The sequence below is a fragment of the Urocitellus parryii genome, chromosome 6, assembly GCF_045843805.1.
Source record: "Urocitellus parryii isolate mUroPar1 chromosome 6, mUroPar1.hap1, whole genome shotgun sequence".
In the NCBI taxonomy this organism is placed as follows: domain Eukaryota; kingdom Metazoa; phylum Chordata; class Mammalia; order Rodentia; family Sciuridae; genus Urocitellus; species Urocitellus parryii.
This window is the reverse complement of record NC_135536.1, coordinates 80,639,674-80,660,762: the sequence shown is the minus strand read 5'-3', so window position 1 is coordinate 80,660,762 and position 21,089 is coordinate 80,639,674. Positions and strand designations below refer to the sequence as shown.

Sequence of the window (21,089 nt, the reverse complement as noted above, 5' to 3'; positions counted from 1 at the left end):
AGAAGCTATTTATTTTCCTTCTCTGTGTATTTTAATAGACACACTCATAGAATGATTTTTTTGTGTGTTTGTGTGTTTGGAGTATTTTTGTGGGGGTTGTTATCAGGTGAGGTTTTTACCTGAAAGCAAAAAAATTGTCAGGTACATAGCCTGTAACTCCATAAATATCTGGATTTTGTAGGGGATGAATGCATAATTGCAATTTATTGTGATTGATGTTTCTACTTGCCTTTGTTCTTATCAGTTGAAAATGCTTTTGCTTTAAATCAATACATTCTTCTTCCCCATTCTCATGGCTTCCTTGTTGATTCATGTAAGATAAAACTATGTATAAAATTTTCTATTAACCAAGAAAAGAAACAGTGTTTCAAAGGGCTGCAAACACCTCTCCCTCTTTATTGAAGGATTTAAAAAATTAAGGCAAATTCTGTAATTATATAAACAAATAATGCCTGAAAACTTAAAGGGATTATGTCATTTAGGGGTAAGGCAATGGTACTGTGTTTTTATTCATTTGTCATTTTGTTCTCTAGGTGGAAGAAGACCATTCAAGTATCTTTAGTATCATGCCTAGCCAAGTTAGAATGAGGAAGGATAAATCATCTTGCATCTTTTTCTATTTACAACAAACAAAGATATCATATTGGACCTTGAATAACAAATTATTGCAGGGAAATAATGTTTAAAAGAAAGCCTGACAATATTCTTAGAAAGACACTTATAGTGGATGATACTACATAACCAACCATATTGGGAGATTTCTAATAAGTTCATTTACCACCTTCTTTGTGCTTGAATAGAAATTTTCCTAATGTTCTTTGAGCCACATGGAACACAAAATAGCTTTAAAACATATGTAAAAGAGAAATAGGATGCTCCCATGGATATCTAAAATTTTAAATTATACTAGAGGAAAGTAATGAATTTTATATTGATATATTTCCTGCTTCCACGTGATATATTTTTGAAAGAGGAATAATGATAACTAATTCAAAGTGATTAGGTAAGTTATAGATAATCTTGGTAAAATGTGTACATGGTGTTGAGAACACAGGTAGTATTTAATAAATTGTGGAAATTGTTATTTTTATATCATTTACTAATCTTTGAACTTGTACAAAGAGGTATTAACATAGACTTATTATTCCTTCCAAGCAGCAAGATTTTAAGTATTGGAATTTTGAACAAATTTTCAATAACAGAAAAGAAAACCACAAGCCATACATCTGGGAGCACTCACAGCTCATAGATAAGAATAAGTCATATATGCAGTACAATTTAATTTACAGGCCAAAGTGCAGACAAACTGGACTGCCACAATAGATTTTCTGATTATATGTGCTAACTATATCACATGGATTTCACATGCTGATTCACTAGTTTCTTTGTGGCTTTCTTAATATCTTTATTTCTCAGTGTGTATATGGCTGGGTTAAGCAGAGGTGTGATTACTGTGTAAAACACAGCTAGAAACTTGTCCACCCAAGTGATGCTGACTGGCCACAGATAGATGAAGATGCAGGGTCCAAAGAACAACACCACCACTATGATGTGGGAAGTGCAGGTCGACAGGGCCTTTGAGGCACCACCTTCAGAGTGAAGGCGGACAGTTAACAGGATATAGGTGTAGGACACCAGCAAAACAATGAAGCAAGTTGTTGCCAAAATACCACTGTCTGCATTTATCAGCATTCCCAAAGTATTAGTGTCCGTGCAGGCTAATTTAAGCACTAAAGGAATATCACAGAAAAAGCTGTCTACTACTCTGGGACCACAGAAGGGCAGCTCCAAAATCATAATCAGTTGACTCATGGCATGCACAAAGCCAATGATCCATGATATCAAAACTAGCCAGATGCACTTTTGTCTGTCCATGACGCTGGAGTAATGGAGTGGTTTGCAGATGGCCACATAACGGTCATAGGCCATTGTCACAAGAAGCACCATTTCACCTCCTCCAAAGAAATGCACACAGAGGATCTGGCTCATGCATCCCCCAAAAGAAATGGTCTTCTTTTCCTTTAGGAGGTCTGTGGTCAGTTTAGGGGTGGTGACTGAGGAAAGGCAGAAGTCAACAAAGGAGAGATTAGCTAACAGGAAGTACATGGGGGAATGAAGATGGGGGTCGGTGATGATTAATAGCACAACAAATAGGTTCCCCACCACAGTCATCAAGTAGAGTATGGAGAATGAGAGGAAGAGGAAGATCTGTAGCTCCTTTGAGTTACAAAGTCCCTGAAAAATGAACTCATGCACCACAGACTGGTTTGCTTCTTCCATTTAGTATTTTCTTCTCTAATGAGATCCAAAAAGAAAATGATGAACTTCTAGAATAAAAACAAGAAATTAATGTTCAGCTTTCAGGGATCAGAAAACTACATCTCATGCACAAAATGGGAATCTTAGCATTGTACTAAATTTGAAGTTCAAAATAAATGTTTCTTGAATTTAGATGTGTGGCTAAGCAAGAGGCTACCAAAGTGTATAAATGCAGGTCAATACATTAAATAAAAACACATGTCAAAAAATGAATTTTTTGATTAAAATTGTCTGTAGTCAACACTCCCCATAAACAGTTTTTCCAAGTCATAAATCTGCTTCTACTGCAGAGAATCAGAAAGATCAGAAAGACTTGCCCTCAGTGCACAGAAGTAAATATATTTGAAGCCTCTTTATTTTACCAAAGTGAATCAATCTGGATAAGTTTCAGGACATAAATTTATTGCTAAATGGTATGTAGAAGGATAATGAATTGAACCAAAGTCTATAGGACAGTATGGGAAAAACTGATCATCAAACCATTTGAGATAGGAGGTTCAGGTACAAAAAGTGACCCAAAGGCTGAATGCACATTTATATCATTATATACTGTATTTCCTCACTTTGAATTTCTCCATGAAAGTGTATTTATTCAAAAATCTTTATTCCTTGGCCTGAGCAATGACACCTGTTGTCAGACATTGACTGCCCTTGGCTCATATTGGTAAGATAAATATCATCTTAGTTTAAATGATAGTTATGTGACAGCTAGTCTTTCATGGGATATAATAAAATTCTAAGCTCATTTGTTTTTGAATGATGCAAGCATGTTATTTCAGTTGCCCTCATTGAAATATTTATATTTATAAGCCACAAAGCCCGAAGTACATTTTTTCTAATTCCTTCCTTTTTCTTCTCTCTCTGCTCCTGTCTCCTCCTTTTTCTTCTTTCCTTCTCTCCTTTCCTCCTTCCCTTATTTATTTCTTTGTTCATTTCTCTGTCTTTTTCTTTACTTCTTTCTTTCTCTCTCTTTCCCCTCCCCTCCCTTCCTCCCTCCTTTTCTCCCTTCCTCCCTCCTTCCCTCTCTTCCTTATTTTCCTTCCTGTCTTTCTCTTGTTTCATCTCAATTTCAGTATTTTTTCCCCTTACCATTTTTAGGCTAGAAATTGGAAGATTCAAAATTCAACAATTAGCAATCATATGCCAGCTCTGTGTTAAGCACTTTGAAAGAATCCTATTTTAATAAGAACAACATTTATTGCCATTTTGCTGATGTGAAAGTTTAACTTCCCCATTGTTTAGCTAGAGAGGGGCAAAGCCACCAATATAACTTCCATGTTAGACATGAATTTGATTGGAATCTGGATTTTGAAAAGACTAGGAAAATTAATATTTGTGATATACACTTTCTGTTCTATGAAGACATAATCAAAATAAAAATAAATTTAAATTGCCAATAACAGCAGGAAAAGAAACATATTTATATTAAAATAATTTCAATTTCATCATTTGTTTTCAGCTTGACTATACATTATCCTATTAATTATAATGCCTGAGTATTTCTGCAGCTTCTAATACTTTGAAAAAGGTAGAAAAGTCACAGTCCAAAAGAATTAGAAAATATTAGGGAATATTAAATCACCTGTAATCCAAATTCTCAAACCTGGGCATCTGGGAGTTTGTAAGAGTATAGAAGGACTTTGTCTTTTTGTTACTTTGTGAAACTGCGGTAAAGAGTCCAAAGGTCTCAGGGATCAGTTGGAAGAAAAAAAAAATTTAATATTTTCAGATGGCACTTCAACTAAATAACAGATACAACTGTAGAAAAATGCTCACCAAAACCAAAAAAAATTATTCTTAAATTAGTGGATGGAATGCAGCGGAAGTTTAAAATCAGATAGTCTGTGATTTACTTACTTTACAGGAGTCAGCTCTGACACCAGATCCTCTCTGGATGACAAGGCTTACCCTACATTCTACCTTACATCTCAAGCCAAGTCCAGTTAGCTTTCTGCAGTGACCCGTGTTGGTGATAGTGTGTGTACCTCAGAGTGGTATATACACACTGTGAAGAGTAGACTACAGCTAGAGATTTTCTAGTTCTGCTTTTAAATAGGGCTGAGCATGTGGAGAGACTTTTGCTTTCATGCTCCTTGGGGATCCTTAGCTTCCAGCCTTCCCTTATTTGAAGACATCATGTGATATTGAACCCTTTTCAATGCCGGGTGCAAGTTAGACTAGTTAAATACAAGTTACAATGTAAGAAAAGAAAGTTTAAATAAAAGATAAAATGTTTTAGTTAGGGCATGGGGAAATTTTACATTGTGAGTTGCCACATGAAATGGTACAACAACTATGAAAAACAGTGCAGAAATTCCTCAAAACATTAAAAATAGAATTAACTTAAGACCCAACAATCGCACCACTGGGCATATATTTAGTGGAAATGGAATCAGTAACTTGAAGAGTTACTGATTTGATCTCATGTTAATTGAAATATTATTCACAATAGCCAAGAACTGGAAGTTATGTAAGTATTTATAGACAGATGAATCAGTAAAGAATTTATTTGTGTAGGCATATAATGAATATTATTGCCTTTCTCAAAAGAAAGAAATGCTATCATTTCTGACATCATGGATGAATCTTAAGGGTATTATACTAAAGTGAAATAAAACCAGTCACAGAAGGTCAGATGCTGCATGATTCCAATTATGTGAGGAATCTCAAATGGTGGAACTCATAGAAGTGGACTACATGATAATGGTGTCCAGGTGCTGGCAGGGAGGGAAGGAAGGAGGCATTCAATGGCATATAGAATTAATTATTCCAGATGAAGATCCACCATACAACACTATGTCCAGATTAAATAATATGACATTGTACACTTAAATATCTTTCAAGTCAGTAGATCTCACATTTGTAGCTTATAAGACAACTCCCCAAAAATATCAAAACACCAAAAATTTACCCCTCCAACTCAAAATATCATACACAAAATCACAAAAAATCAAAGGAACCCAACAAAACTCTGCAAGTGCTGGACATGTGTATTATTTTGGTTGTGATCATGATCTCTCAGGTGGGTGCATGAGTCAATCTCATCACACTGTGCACATTAATTATATGTGGTCATTGTGTATCAGTTTTATTCAAGTGCAGTTGTAACTTCCAAGTTTGGATTAAATCCATCCTTTACTATTTCTATAAATAATGAGAAGTGTATATACAGTTGTCCTCACTTAACCACAATTTCACTTTCTACAGTCTTAGTTCCCCACTATAAACCATGGCCTAAAAGAAAGGTCAGTATAGGACAGTGGACACTTTGAGGGGAGAGCAGAGAGCTCCAACTTACTACTGCAGTGCACTGTGAAAATTGTTCTGCTTCATCAGTTATTGTGGCTAATCTCATCATCTCAATTTACTCTATCATAGGTGAGTATGTACAGGAACAAACAAAGTTATGAGGGTTTGTTGGTTTCAGACTATCTTCTGTGGATCATGGAATGCATCCTTCTTGGAAAGGGGGACTACTGAATATACATTCATCAAAGGAGATTTTTTTTCCTTGTATTTCTTGGTTTTCGATTTTTATTTTCAACTAATTTGATGTGAAATGTGTGATTATCATTTGCCTTTTGCACCTTTTTGCACCTTTTCTGACCCATCTACTCACTTCCCTCTTCTCTCCCTAACTCTCTGTCATTGTTTCCTTAGTACTTTCATTTGTTTTCTCACAGCTTTACATGATCTTATTTGCTCTACCATCCATTATTGTCACCTGAGGCCTCAGGTCCAAAGTTATCTCAGTCAAAGAACCTAAAAAACTCAAGGCTTTCTCTCAGGTGGGGACTCCAAACCTTCCTAGTACTGCCTCATTCAACCACGAAACCCTTGGACTCTTTCACAGATGTGAAAATGCATAAATGAGGCTACCTACCTGTCCATGTTCCATAGGTATGAAGTGAAGGAGCTATGAGAGGTAGAACCAGGACAAGGACATTCATTGGTTCAGAGGAAAACTGCAGGGAGTATAGGATTTCTCTGAACCTTTAAGAAGTAATAGGACCTTAGTGATGCAATAAAGCATTTCCTTACAGAGTGTAAATGTTTTGTAATTGAGGCTGTAATACTTTTTATTTTAGTTATGATATAATTTATGTGTAATAACATGAAAAGTTTTAAGTTTACAGTTCTACAGTTACACATATCATTTGGAAAACCATCACACCGTCCAGAGTTTTCAACAATCTCATTAAACCCCAGATTGTGCTGTGGTACCTCATAATCAACCTTGCCCACACTGCAACTCAGACAACCCAGACTCTAATTATTGTTCCTACAGTTTTGCTTTTGTTTTAGTTATTTAATGTGCTTTTATTGTATCTATTCAAGGTGAAAAGCATATTTTGATACCCATATACAGAGTGAAGTGTTTTATATACTCAAACAAATTAACATTATCTTATCACTCTACATAGAATCTGTGCACGCATGTGGTGACAACATCTATAAATTTTCAGCATGTAATATTATAAATGACAGTCTTCATGCAGTATATTTCCCTAAATTTATTCATCCTGAAAATATGTTTTAAAACTTTTACTCACTACTATTTTCCTCCCAGTTGTCCTTCCTTTAATTACTTTTCCCCTCTGTTCCTATTTATTAAGCTTCGTAAAAAAGTTTCTACATATAAATTAGGTCATATATTATTATTTTTATTTCTGATTATGGCTTTTTTCCATTTAGTTTAATGACCTCTATTTTCATCCATGTTGACACATGACATTATATCCTTTATACATGATAAATCGTGTTCTATTGTATTTATGTGTGCCATATTTTCTTTATTCATTAATCAACTTATGGACACTAAAGGTAACAATGTTATGGCTTTGAGAAATAATGATACAATGAAAGTGAGAACACAGATATCTTTTTGAGGCTCCTATTTCATTTCTTTGCATACTTATCCAACTGTGATTACTGCATCATACAGTAAGTTTATTTCTAATTTTTGTCAATCCTTTATACTGGGATGCATACGTACTGTATGAATGAGTTCCCTTTTTCCACATGCTCAACAGAACTTGATCTCTCTCTCTTTTTTTTGGTACTAGTGATAAAAACAAGGACACCAACCATGTTAGGCAAATGGTGTACCAGTGAGCTACAGAACTTTATATTTTCAGATATAGCATCTCCCTAGCTTGCCCAGGCTGATTATAGAATTTTGGATCTTCCTGCCTCAGCATCCCCAGTAGTGAGTATTATAGGCATCCTGGCCCATCTGATCTATCTCTTCTACTTTCTTTCTTTTTTCTCTCTTTTTATTCTTTGATAGAATACATCCTAACAGTTTAAGGTTTTTTTTTCTCATTATGGTTTTGAGTTGCATTTCTAGAACCATCCAATGTGTTCCCTTCAGAGTCTAGGTTTCTTCACTTGAGATTTATTTACTTGCTTGTGTGTACTAGTAATTTCTATTCATTGCCGAGTCACATTCCATTACATGGATATTTTCTCATTAATTTCCCACTTCAATACATTTGGGCTATGTCCATCATATAGCAGTTAATTATAAAATTGTGTGAACACTCATGGGCTTGTGATACATAAATAAATAGCCAAGAGTGGGTTTGCTGAGTCAAATGGTTTACTTAATCCTATAAGTTCTTTTAAGAATTATGTCCATAAAGATGAAATGTATGGCTATTATACATAAGAAATTATATACATAAGCATTTGTATCAAGGTATTGATGCAACTCATTCAGAAGTTTTCTCTAAATCAGTATGGCTCTCCATAATGCTGTGGAAAATGTGACATTTTGTATCACTAATAGAACTGGTAGGTGGCAAATTTGACAGCAAGAAATTGGAATTAAATAATTTCAATGTAAAAGTACCAATTTTTCCCTTGTGAAGTCAAAGGACTTTAATGGACGTGTTCATGGAACACAACCTAATTCCAGGTGGACACATCAGATGACAGAGTTCCTGAGCACTGTGGATTATCCCACAGCCCAGGTCTGCTTTCTCACCCTCTCAAGTCTCCTTGAGAGGTGTCACTCATACTTTGTATTGATTTGCAATTGACTATTAACAATGCTATAAAATTTAATTTATGTTAATAACCAGGGAAAGAATTCTGTGTGATTAATTTATTATGAAGAGGTGCTGAAGGTAGTGAAGTTATATTTTCATGTTCCCATTGTTAATTTTTGTCATCAAATATTTCAAGGCAGAACTCCTCCTAAAGACAGAGTATAAATATGTGGAATTTTACAAGAAAAACCAGACCATCTGAATATGCCTAACATGCCAGGAGTTTCCACACATATTGTCTGACCTAATTTTCACAATATCCCCATAAAGTGTACCTCATTGTGAAGAGGTTGCATCTGGGGAAGTGCAACTTGTTGGAAGACACAGAGCCGGAAGGCAGCATGACTGGGGTGCACATCTAAAGGGCTCTGGCTCCTATTACTAAGGTGTCATCCAGACTCTGTAGGCCTAGTGGCTTTTTTTCCTTTCCATGGCAAATAACTAATTTTTATAACATTTCAGAGGCTTTTCTTCATATGGTTATTTGATGAAAAAGTGCTCAAAGCCCAAAACTTAATTTGATAAAAACCTTGAATTATTTTAATAAAACTTCTTGGATCCCTCATTGTGTGTATATAGGAATTTGATATAAAATTCACCAGAAATTTGCTTTAAATATGAGGAAGAATGTGAAACACAGATTACATTAAGATAATATGATTAAGTTTGTGGTATAGGTCCTTAACATCTTTGTTTGTGATCAGATCTTTTTCATGAATAATGCTGATTCTATATGTGACTAGGGCTTGAAATATATTTTCAACCCAGAGAAACAAGCCACACAGTTTTGTTTGCATGGTGTTAATTAAGAGTGTTGTTGTCAGTGTTGGGCATATTTAGTACAGATGGTATCATCTGGGGTGATGAATTTAAGAGTTATGTGTTTTAGATAAGATAGGCATATGGACAACTTGATACTTCTTAGTTTTTGAGTTTCTAAAGTGAGAGCATCATTTGGTAATGTACCTATTCTTAAATACAAAAGAAAAACAGCAATTCAATTACAACAATTATATACATGAGAATGTAACAGAATTTATATCTTTGAGGTCATTTTATTTATTTATTTTTTTCAGGTGGTCAATTTCTTGCTTTATTTTGGTCTATAGTTCTTGAGCAGGAACTAAGAGCTGACTCTTGGTATAACAGAAATCAAATGACTTTTGTTGAAGTCAGATGGTGACATCTGTGGTAACTGAAACGATAGGTGGCCAACTGTCTTGCTCAATCAGTTCATAGCTGAAGAGACACTTGAACTTCTGGTTTTAAGGGGCTTGTGCAAAGTAGAGAATCAGAGTATTTATTCAATTGAGATAATACTAAATTACAGAATCTCGATAGCCTCCTAGAGGGTCACAGGAGTTTGCATCCCAATATGTTTATGAACATATGCATGTCTCCTTTCTTGGTATAATCTCCTCACTGATTTTTCAAAAACACTGCTTACAAATGAACTATGTGCAGTTAAATTTAGTCTCAGATATTATTTGGAGGGAATGGATTTGAGCAACTAATTAGAATTAGCTCTATCTATATAACCATATCTATATAACCATATCAAATATCTATATATTTGAGATGATTCCTTGTGTTCAACAAAGCAAGTTTGAGGTTACTTAACACTCTATGTGAAACAGAAAGGATGTAATTATATTTATGCCCAAATGATCACAAGTTAATTCATATAACCTTATTTATTCAAATTCTTTCTCCTCCTAAAACTTTATAGTGGATTTTCATTTTTAATGTTACTAAAAAGAAATGAGCAAACGCTTCTTCTGGAGGAAGAGAACACATAGTCTTACTATGGGTAGGCACAACTCATTGAGGTAGCTGTCAAATTCAGTTGGCCATGTTAACTGGCAAATGCAGAAGAGTAGATGTCCAGCAGGCAGGTGGATGTACGGTTTCGGTGCCCATGATCAGCAAAATCTGTCATAATGAAACTTCTTGTTCAGTCTTTGCATTGCTATCTTTATATCTTTTTTTCTGAATGTATAGATGACAGGATTCAAGGCAGGGGTGATAGCAAAATCAACAATAAACATGTATTTGTCAACTGATGATGTGGGAAATGGCCACATATAGATAAATATGCATGGAGTGAAAAATAGAACCACCACAGTGATGTGAGCTGACAACGTGCCAAGAGCCTTGGACAAGTCCCCAGAGGAACGTTTCCAGACAGTGACAAAAATGAAGGCATAGGAAAGGAGAAGCAAGAAGAAGGTACCTATGGTTAGGATGCCACTATTTGCAGTAACAACAAACTCAAACGTGGCTGCATCAGAGCATGCAAGCTGTATGATCCTGGTAAAGTCACAACAGAAGCTGTCTATTTTATTAGGACCACAAAAAGGCAAGTTGATAACAAATGAAAACTGAGTCATAGCATGGATCACTCCTGTTACCCAGCTGATGACTATCAACAGAACACATGTTTTGGGGCTCATGATGGTCAAGTAGTGGAGAGGTTTGCAGATGGCTGCATACCTGTCAAATGCCATGGCTATGAGCAGCACCATTTCTGTTCCTCCGAAGGCGTGAATGAAGCATGTCTGTGTCATACAACTTTGGAAGGAAATTACTTTGTGTTCCGTTAACAGGTCTGTGATCATCCTGGGAACTGTGGTAGAGGAGAGTACCACATCATTGAAGGACAGGTTGGCCAGCAGGAAGTACATTGGAGAATGTAAGTGAGAATCAGCAATAACCAAAAAGACAATGAAGAGATTTCCCAGGATGGTCCCTAAGTAGAGCAAGGAGAATGTTATCATGAGAATAACTTTAGTTTCCCAAGAACCTGAGAGTCCCAGCAGCACAAACTCAGAAACCACAGAGCTATTCAGTCCATCCATTGCTTTGGTCACAAAAGCTGGTTTTGAACCACCTGTGGATAGAACATGATGAAGAATCAGAATCTGTGGTATTAACTTGTGCTTCCCATTCTGTGCACCAGAAACCCTTAGTTAAAAATCATTGAATTCACTGACAAACATGTAAATAAGTAAAGTAATAGAAACAGCAAATTATTGTGATTCAATTAAAAGGAAATTACACTGTATAGTATATGGCAATAAAATAATTTCTTTCCTTTTTTATATGACCAGAAATGTTTTTTTTGCTTGCTTTGCCTCTCTAGGATTTATGGAAATGTTTTCTAAATTCTTTCTGGGTGTTTTCCCAGCCTAATGATCTCAGGTTAACCAAAGTGTTCTCATACTATTCTGCTGCAATAAGACACATTTTTTTTGATTAATATATATTTCACCAGTGAAGTAGAAATTTACATGTCAAGATTGTTATTCACACAATGTGTGGGCATCAGCACTGGCTACTTATGACCATTAAATTAATATGAACACCTGGTAATGAACAAAAATTTTCTTTAAATATTAATGTTAATACTTATTTTCATCCTTCATACAGAGCTTTGGTATAACCACTTCATTATTTTTAAAACCACACAATTCATGTGTAGATATTGTTAAATGAGACCCACTGTGTTAATGAAGAATCTGAGTCTTAAATGGATAAGCCCTTAGAGCCATGATTTGTTATCCAGAGGTGTACGATACCGGTAACCCATACTCTTCAACGTAGTGCAAGGATAGCCCCTTCAAGGCACTCTGAACTTGCCCAGATATCATTGAATTGTATTTCCTTTAATTCTGTTTACTCCTATCAATGCAGCAAACTTTCTACTTAAATATGAAATAGCTGTATGGTGGACCCTTTCTAATTACACCTTACTTCACCCAACCCTTTACTGGCAATCCTTACTTTTTGTTTATAACATAAATTAAAATAATCCAGTTTATACAGATGCATTAGTTCTTGTGAAGAAATCTGAATTATGAATATTTCATGCCATTGTCCATTTTGGGTCATCATTTCTTTTTATGTAGCGGTAGGATTTGATTATCATTATCATGACTTTGTTTCTGTAACAAACAAATCTTGTCTTTGGATTCTTGGATTTATAATGCTGCTCTCCTTCCTGCCTTTTGTCAATGAAATTCCCTTTGTTCACACTTTTGGCTGAAATCGCTCAATTTCTGAAGAAATTCCTTATCTCAGATTAGGAACATAAATGTGTTTTTTCTAATCCTGATGTTACAGCCACTGATTCATTGAACATTGAGCATTTGATGCAGAAACAAAGTTTCATATGGTGCAGGCACTCCATTCACCCATCATTTCATTCATTTAATGCTATTGTTATTCCTGAAGGTGCAACAGGTGTGAAGTTCTAAATGTTATATACTACAAATGACATATTGAAAATTTTTGAAAGAAAGTAGGACTCAAAGGGTAAGTTAAGCTAACCAACAAAAGATATCAAGAGTCTTTAAATTCTTTTTTTAATGAGAAAAAGTTGATCTCTAGTTTTTTCCATACACTATAAACATCTTTTTCTGTTAATTGCAGCAGAATGCAAACGGTTTCTATTATAGCTCATTCTGAATTTTTATCCATTTCTTTAAAAATTTTTTTATTAGTGTATAATAATGCAAAAGAGTGGGTTTCATTGTGTCACATTCACACGTGCATGTAACAAAATTGGGCCTATTTCATACTGTTCTGTACTTCTTACTATTACACAATGGTCACTTCCCTTCTGCTCATCCTTCATTTATTTGATGATTCATGGACTATTCCTATATTTTTATTCAATATCAGTCTTACTGATTTTAAATAGTACATGCAGATGAAATTTGCATGTTCCTTTATCTCAGGAATCCAAAGTATTGTGTCAAGAGTTGTATGTGGGATATACATAGAAAGTTCCAGCTCAACCTTCCTATCAACCTGTCAAACTCCAACTCACAGTCTTTTCGAATAAACAATGCTTTCATAAATGTCTTAATTATTCTCTCAAATACCCAATAGTCACCCGATAGCACTCTTGTCCGTCTTCCAGATTGCTTCTCCAGGGCTCAGTTTTTATATCCAAACATTTAATTCAGTTGCTTCCTCTTCATTTCTATTGTCATTTTCTTTCTTTTGCCTTCAATGTATGCATTTTTCCATCTTAACAATGGAAGAAGCCATTGTCACTTTTCTTCCCCAAGCTCTGCCTTTTCAATAGTCTGTTTCCAGATCTGTTGCATATCTAAAGTCAAATATGATTACTTGCTAATACTATTGAAGGCCTTTTGTGGGTCTATCACAAATAAATTTAATTTATAGAGCATATCTCATATGATCCCAGGAGGTAATGAGTACAATTAGAATTTAGATGATATTTCCATAAATATTTTGGGAAGGGAATTAGTTAATCAGTCACTGGATAAATTAAAACTGTTTTTTAAAACAGGAAAAATCAGTAGAACAGATGAAGGGAATTGAGGAGAAAGAAGAAAAGATGGGAAAAGGGGAGGACTGTGGAATGAATCCAACCAATTGTGCATGCATGATTACAGCATGGTGGGGGATGGAAAGGTAACAGTGGTTGATATGTTGTTTACATGTAAGAATATATCACAATGAAACTATTTTTCTGCAAAATCAAAATGCACCAATTAAAAATTATATATATATATATATATATATATATATGCTAAATAATTTCTAAATTAGTGGGTGTGATGAAAAAATGAAAACTCCAACATCGGTTTGTGTTATACTTACTCAGAGCTACCACTACTGGAAACAGGCTTTTGTTGATGAACTTTCTTTGGATTTTACCTTACTTCTAAAATGAAGTCCAGTTTGTTTTCTGCAGTGAGAACTTCAGTGAGAAGGTGTCCTCCTCATTGCATATGAAAGGGACTCTGGGTGGAGAAACTTTTCAGCTGTGTGTTTTAATGGAGCAATGATTGGAAAGACTCTCCCTCTCTTTCTCTTGGGGATCCTTAGCCATCTACTTTCTCTCAACTTAGTCCTCAAGGGACATGAAACTGTCTGTGCTGGATTAGAGTTACTCCAGTCAAAGAAAACTAAAAGTTGGTTCAAACAGCAAAATAATGTTTAGCATTTGTTCTCTGGTGTGTGTAGAGGAAGTAACACTCTTCTATTTGTTGTGGGTCTCTGGTGTCACATCACTGAACCTAGATGTGTGTTCTTCAGAATTCTGTGGAGGGCAGTTCTGGCCAGCTCAGCATCACAATGTTGTCACTGTGCTGGTGACTTTGGGTCCACTTAGACTTGTGCTTCCTGTGAGTCAGAGGAGCATTTGGGTCTCATCATTCTCAGTGCTTCCTTCAGTGGATGTCTGAAGTTCACAATTTGATTGTGAAAACATACTCTGGTATTTCTCTCAATGATGAGAATGGAAGATAACCCCCTACTGTACTGCAATGTTAAAACAGCATATAGATCCAGTCTAATTTAATAAGGTTCTTACAATTCACTGGAGACATTTGTTCTGAAGGTGGCCTTCATTTCTCCTATCTCTTTTTTTTTTGAATTTTTTAATATTTATTTTTTGTTTTAGTTTTCAGCAGACACAACACCTTTTTTTCTATGTGGTGCTGAGGATTGAACCCGGGCCGCATGCATAACAGGCAAGCGTGCTACTGCTTGAGCCACACCCCCAGCCCCCATTTCTCCTCTCTTGATTTTGCTCATTCTTGGATGTCATAATCACCATGCTTGGACTACATCTTCTACTTCTGTTTCTACGAATAGGGTGAGCAGAGCACATACTGTAATCTCCCCTATCCACAATTTCCCTTTATTTCAGGTTCCCATTAAAAATTTCAGTGTGGGAAAAGGACGATTAGAATCCAGTAAGACTATGTGGAGGGAAAAAAAAGAGATAGACAATATTCACACAATTTTAATTGTAATATATTGTTTTAATGGTTCCACTGCATTGTTGTATATTGTTTTGAGTATCTTGCTGTGACACCTTTCAAGGTCAGCTTTTATCCTAAGCTAACTCAGTCACAAATGGCTGAGATATCACCTTATAATGAGAAAAGATTTTTGACCATGATTTTAGAGGTTTTGATCCATGATTACAGGGCCCTGTTCTTAGTGTCTGTGGTAGTGAGAACTTCACAGCATATACACATGACTCAGCAAAATTTTAAACTGACATCTCTTTCAAAAAGTGAAAGTGAAAAAGAAGAAAGGGTTGAGATCCCAGTACCTTGTTTAAGGACATGGTACCAATGAGTGGAATATCTCTGACTGACTCCATCTTTGAAAGGTTTCACCCACCTCACAATGACCTCAAACCAGGGACCAGGCCTTTATTTAATAGGTAGTACTTTGGGGGACACATAAAGTCCAAAGTATAGCTATAGTATATGTGTACCAGGAAAAGCAGTCAGAGAACTTAAAAGTTCATATTTGTTCACTTGCTTGTGTATTTCAGACACTTTTATGGTACTACCATTTAATCATGATCAGTTCTACTCATTTGCAATTGAGGAAAGAGGATGATGGTAGTCAAGTCACTTGTCCAATGTAGCAGAGCTATGATGTGAGGAATGTCTGAGCAGTAGCATCTGGGGAGGTTATTGTTTTTGAGGAGAGTTGGAGGTTGTATATGATTTTGTTTTATCTTCAAAAAGCAATAATGATGTTGGTGATAAAGTAACGGAAGTCCTATCATTTTGTGAATGACTTTTAATTTCCAATTTTTATATTTTATTTATGATGTAACTTATGTATGTATAAAAATTAAAACTTAGAAATTCTCCTATGTTATCTCATTATCAACCACACACTGCACCAAGACTCAGACAACCATCAATCTGTTTTGTTTGTTGGCATAGTTGTGGCTTATTTATTTTTTTAAATTCATTTTTATGGTATAGACTTGAGGGTTTAACATGAAATTTTGATGTGCATACACTTAGTAAAATGCTTTTTATAGTAAAATAAAATGAACACCTTCACCACTTTACACAGACATGTTCGGTGTGTGAGCATGTGGGTGTATGTGTGTCTGTGTGTATAGTAGGAATCTGTAGTATGAGTCTGTGTTTGTGGTTAGAGCTGCTACAATCTTCTCTCAGCAAAATGTTCTGTATGCAATAATATATTATTTACTATAATGTTCATACAGTAATTTTATCTCTAGATTACTCATACTGTTTATTTTTCTTTTTAAAATTTATTTATTCTAGTTCTCCTTATTTCATCCTCTACTCTGTTCCTGGTAGCAGATCTGCTTCTTGCTATTCATTCAACTATTTTAAGTTTCTACATAAGAGTAAGTTCATACATTACTTATCTTTCTAAGTCTGGCTTATTTCATTTAGCCAGTTTACTCCACATTGTAAAAAGTATCCTTTTATAAAATTTTAAAGTTAAATTATATTCCATAGTGTAGGCATGACACAATGTCTTTACCTGTTGGTCCACTGATGGAAACAGGTTGATTTCATATTATGGCAATGAACATTGGAGTGCAGATATCTCTAGGATGTGTCTATTTAATTCCTTTTGTAATTTGTCCAACAGAGAGATTACTGAGTAAAATATTAGCTCCATTTTAATTTTTACGAATATAATTATCCACAAAGGTTACATGTTTGCATTCATACCAATATTGTTAAAGAGTCCCTTCTCCACATTCCCAATACCAACTTGATATCTCTTTACTTTTTGGTAATTGACATTGTGAGAGGAGTAATATGCCATCCCATCTTTTTTTATTATTTGCAAATGATATAGTGTGTTCCCTTCTGAGCCTATGTTTCCTCATTGCAACTGAGATTCATCCGTGTTATGCTGAACATTAGTGGTTTTGTGTTATTGCGAAGTATTATTCCACCGAATGCCTATTCTACCCACTTCTCTCTATTTCTCCCACTTCTACTTCTCCCCACTTTAGAACTTTAGGGTTTGTCCAGTTTATACTGAATAAGAATAAAATTGTGTAAACACTGATATATTTACATCACATATAATTTTCATTTGCTCAGGTAAATAGCTAAGAGTAGGTTTACTGTGTCAAATGATTTAAACAAAATCCAATGATATATCTTTTAAAGAATTATACTGTTGAAATGTGTAGTCAATATCCATACAAAAGTTATATCTGTAAATGAATATTTTATACTGTTAATGCATTGTTTTAAAAAGTTTTTGTGGCTCACCATAAAAACAAAGTAGATTCCTTCTGTCATAAACAGCTGGGAGATGGCAAAATTTATAGCATGCAGCTAGAGTTAGGTAACTTTACATGTTGGAGGACCCAATTTTCACTAGGGAATAAAATGGAACTTAATGGACATGTTCATGGAGCACAGACTAGTCCCAACTCTATACATCAGATGACAGAGACCCTGAGCACCATGTATTACCCCACATTCCTTGCCTGTTTACTCACCTTAAAACAATGTTTCTCACTTATATACTAATGATACGATTGTATGTGAGTACAACTAATCTTGAAATCAGTATGGAGATTCTTCAAAAGCCTAGAATTGGAACCATTACATGATCGTGTTGTATTACCCCTCAGTAATTATTTTTAAGAATTAAATTCAACATACATACAAACATGCATGCAATTTATGCATCCCCATGTTTATAGCAGTACAATTCACAATAGCCAAGCCTATGTTTGTCTCATTGGATGAATAGACAAAGAAAATGTGTGATATATATATATATATATATATATATATATATATACATACCACACACACACACACACATATACATAAAAAATGGAGGCTTACTTAGTCATAAATGTGAATGAAATTAGGTCATTTGCAGGAAAGTAGCTGGAATTTGAGATTATTAATTGAAATAAGCCATACTGACAAAGTTAAGTCACATGTTTTTCTGTTGTTATATGGAAGCTAGAGAAAGAAGAGAGAAAAAATAGAGGCTCTCATAAAAATGATGGAGACCATTAAAGTAGATTAAGTGCACAAGTTTGAGAGAGAAGGGGAGTTCAAGGCAGGTACTGGGGATTAATATTGGCCAAAATTGAACACTTCACAACTAGTCTCACTATTGTGAACTATTATAAAGCACCAGTACAAAATATTTTAAAAACAGAATTCATTGAGATTTTCTTTAAACGTGAGGAAGAAAGGGAAACAAACAGACCATCACATTATTACATAGTATTAGAGGTGTATCAGTAATATCATTGTATGTGATCTCATTCTTTTCCATGAATAATGCTGATTCTAAATTCTCATTAGTGCTTGAAATATATTTGTCACACAATGAAATAAACAGCACAGTTTTGTTTGGACAGTGTGAATGGAGAGTATTATTGTCAGTATGGGACTTATTAACTGCGGATAGGAGTGTCTGTGGTGGTAAACATGAGAGTTCTGGGTTATGGGTATACTGGGTTGACAGGCAGTTGCTTGGGACCCCTTGGTTTCTGAAATTCCTAAATTTAGAACACCATAAGACAGTGTGCCCTTTTCTCAACTGCAAAAGCAAGGTACAGACAGAATCAATTACACTGAATCTATACATGAAAGATGAAAATATAGTGTAATTTTAAAAAGTCTTTGAGTTCATTTGATTATTTTTTTTTTTGGTGGTTGTAAAAAATCTTTCTTACTTTAGTCTATAGCTATAGTTCCTTAAGTGTAACTAAAATGATGATTTCTGACATATCAAATCAGATGACTTGTGTTGATGTGAGACAAAGATCACCTACTACCCAATCACATGTGTTTTCATCTATCATGCTAGCTGAAACCATAGTTGGCCACTGACTTGATGAACTATGCACATGCTGAAGGGACACCTTGCAGTTGCTGGTTTATGTGGCACTTATACAAAGCAGAGAATCATAGAAGTTCCTCAAAGGATAGAAGTCTTCAGACTAACACCTTTGTTAATTTTATGTAAATAGATAAATAATATTTAATTTACACATTGGTAAGAATGAAATAATATGAAGTGGTTTACTTTTATCAGTAATGTTTCTTTAAACAACAGAAAGTGTTCCTAACAGTATGTCCTGGCTTTTGAAAACCTAGAATATTTTGCGTGAGAAATATAGGACATCACCAAGAAGCAATGTACCCTGAAAAGTGAATAAATACTCCCAATACCTTGTTCTTCAGTTGGGAAATATTTAACTGCAGGGTCTATGTAGTCTGCTAGTGAGCCAATTGAGGCTTGTATCTCAGCACGCTTTTCCACATGTGCATGCCTCCATTCTCAATATCATTTCCTCACTGATGGGTTCAAAGGTTAGCCTCCAAATAAACTATTTTCATTTAAGTTATGTCTCAGTAAGGAAATAGCCAAATGGTCATATAAAGTTTATAGGTGAAAGTTATTTATTGTCAAAACTCTGGATTTTTGTTTTGGATCTGGTTTTATAGGTGCTTATCACATTATGAAAAGTGTTCATTAATGAAACAAAAATAGAGAGGTGAGTTTGAAAAAAAATTGTTTCAGGTTTTGTTTGGAGGGAATGAATCTAAGTAACTAAATAGATCTACTACTCCCACATATATAACCATTCATTGTAATATTTTCTGACATTCAACAATTTAAGTGTGAATTTATTTACAAACTCTAGGGGAGAGAAAGGGAATGTCATTACATCCTTGTGATCAAGTGATCACAGGTTAAATCATATGACCTTGTTTATATACATTGATTCTGTATCCTAAAAAAAAGAAAAAAGAAAAAAAAAGAAAACTTTTAACACAGTAGAATCATTTCTGAAGTAAATACTGTATAGGAGGAATAGACATAATCCTAGTATGAATAGGAACAGGTCAGTGATGTAGATGTCACTACAATTGAGCACATTGAAGTACAGATGCCTAAGTGGAGGTATCTATCACACAGGTGAAAGTAGTTCCTGAGCTTTCATCCACAGACTAGTCAGCAGAATCTGTCACAATGACACCGTTTGCTCAGTCTTTGCATTGCTATCTTTATATCTTTGTTTCTCAATGTATAGATGACAGGATTCAAGGCAGGCGTGATAGCAAAATCAACAATAAACATGTATTTGTCAACTGATGATGTGGGGAAAGGCCATATGTAGACAAATATGCATGGAATAAAAAATAGAATCACCACAGTGATGTGAGCTGACAATGTGCCAAGAGCCTTGGACAAGTCCCCAGAGGAACGTTTCCAGACAGTGATCAAAATGAAGGCATAGGAAAGGAGAAGCAAGAAGAAAGTGCCTGTTGTTAAGATGCCACTATTTGCAGTAACAACAAACTCAAACTTGGCTGCATCAGAGCATGCAAGTTGTATGATCCTGGGAAAGTCACAACAGAAGCTGTCTATTTTATTAGGACCACAAAAAGGCAAGTTGATAACAAATGAAAACTGAGTCATAGCATGGATCACTCCTGTTACCCAGCTGATGACTATCAACAGAACACATGTTTTGGGGCTCATGATGGTCAAGTAGTGGAGAGGTTTGCAGATGGCTGCATACCTGTCAAATGCCATGGCTATCAGCAGCACCAATTCTGCACCTCCCATGGTGTGGATGAAGCATGTCTGTGTCATACAGCTTTGGAAGGAAATTACTTTGTGTTCTGTTAACAGGTCTGTGATCATCCTGGGAACTGTGGTAGAGGAGAGTCCCACATCGTTGAAGGACAGGTTGGCCAGCAGGAAGTACATTGGAGAATGTAAGTGAGAATCAGCAATAACCAAAAAGACAATGAAGAGATTTCCCAGGATGATCCCTAGGTAGAGCAAGGAGAATGTTATCATGAGAATAACTTTAGTTTCCCAAGAACCTGAGAGTCCCAGCAGCACAAACTCAGAAACCACAGAGCCATTCAGTCCATCCAT

At 35.2% G+C, this 21,089-nt stretch overlaps 3 protein-coding genes across 3 annotated transcripts; all 3 read right to left on the bottom strand.

Annotated features, from left to right (window-relative positions):
* Positions 1-733: 733 nt before the first annotated feature.
* On the bottom strand, positions 734-2,280 carry LOC113177020 (olfactory receptor 4K15-like). The gene is made up of 2 exons (XM_026381557.2): positions 1,361-2,280; positions 734-788 (listed from the first exon to the last, which is right to left on the bottom strand). Exons 1-2 carry the CDS (start codon positions 2,278-2,280, stop codon positions 734-736), a joined length of 975 nt encoding a protein of 324 aa, XP_026237342.2.
* An 8,014-nt stretch (positions 2,281-10,294) lies between these two features.
* Positions 10,295-11,230, bottom strand: LOC113177021 (olfactory receptor 4F15-like). The gene has a single exon (XM_026381558.2). The coding sequence runs from the start codon at positions 11,228-11,230 to the stop codon at positions 10,295-10,297; it is 936 nt and encodes a 311-aa protein (XP_026237343.2).
* Positions 11,231-20,153: 8,923 nt separating this feature from the next.
* LOC144255479 (olfactory receptor 4F15-like) lies at positions 20,154-21,089 on the bottom strand. Its single transcript, XM_077800240.1, has one exon. It carries the CDS (start codon positions 21,087-21,089, stop codon positions 20,154-20,156), a length of 936 nt encoding a protein of 311 aa, XP_077656366.1.

Excerpts from the sequence above, each read along its gene's own strand:
- LOC113177021 (XM_026381558.2), bottom strand. The coding sequence starts at position 11,230 with ATGGATGGACTGAATAGCTCTGTGGTTTCTGAGTTTGTGCTGCTGGGA.
- LOC113177020 (XM_026381557.2), bottom strand. The coding sequence starts at position 2,280 with ATGGAAGAAGCAAACCAGTCTGTGGTGCATGAGTTCATTTTTCAGGGA. Across the intron at positions 789-1,360 it reads CTAGTGAATCAGCATGTGAA|AAAGAAGGTGGTAAATGAAC; the intron begins ATCCATGTGATA and ends CTATTCAAGCAC.
- LOC144255479 (XM_077800240.1), bottom strand. The coding sequence starts at position 21,089 with ATGGATGGACTGAATGGCTCTGTGGTTTCTGAGTTTGTGCTGCTGGGA.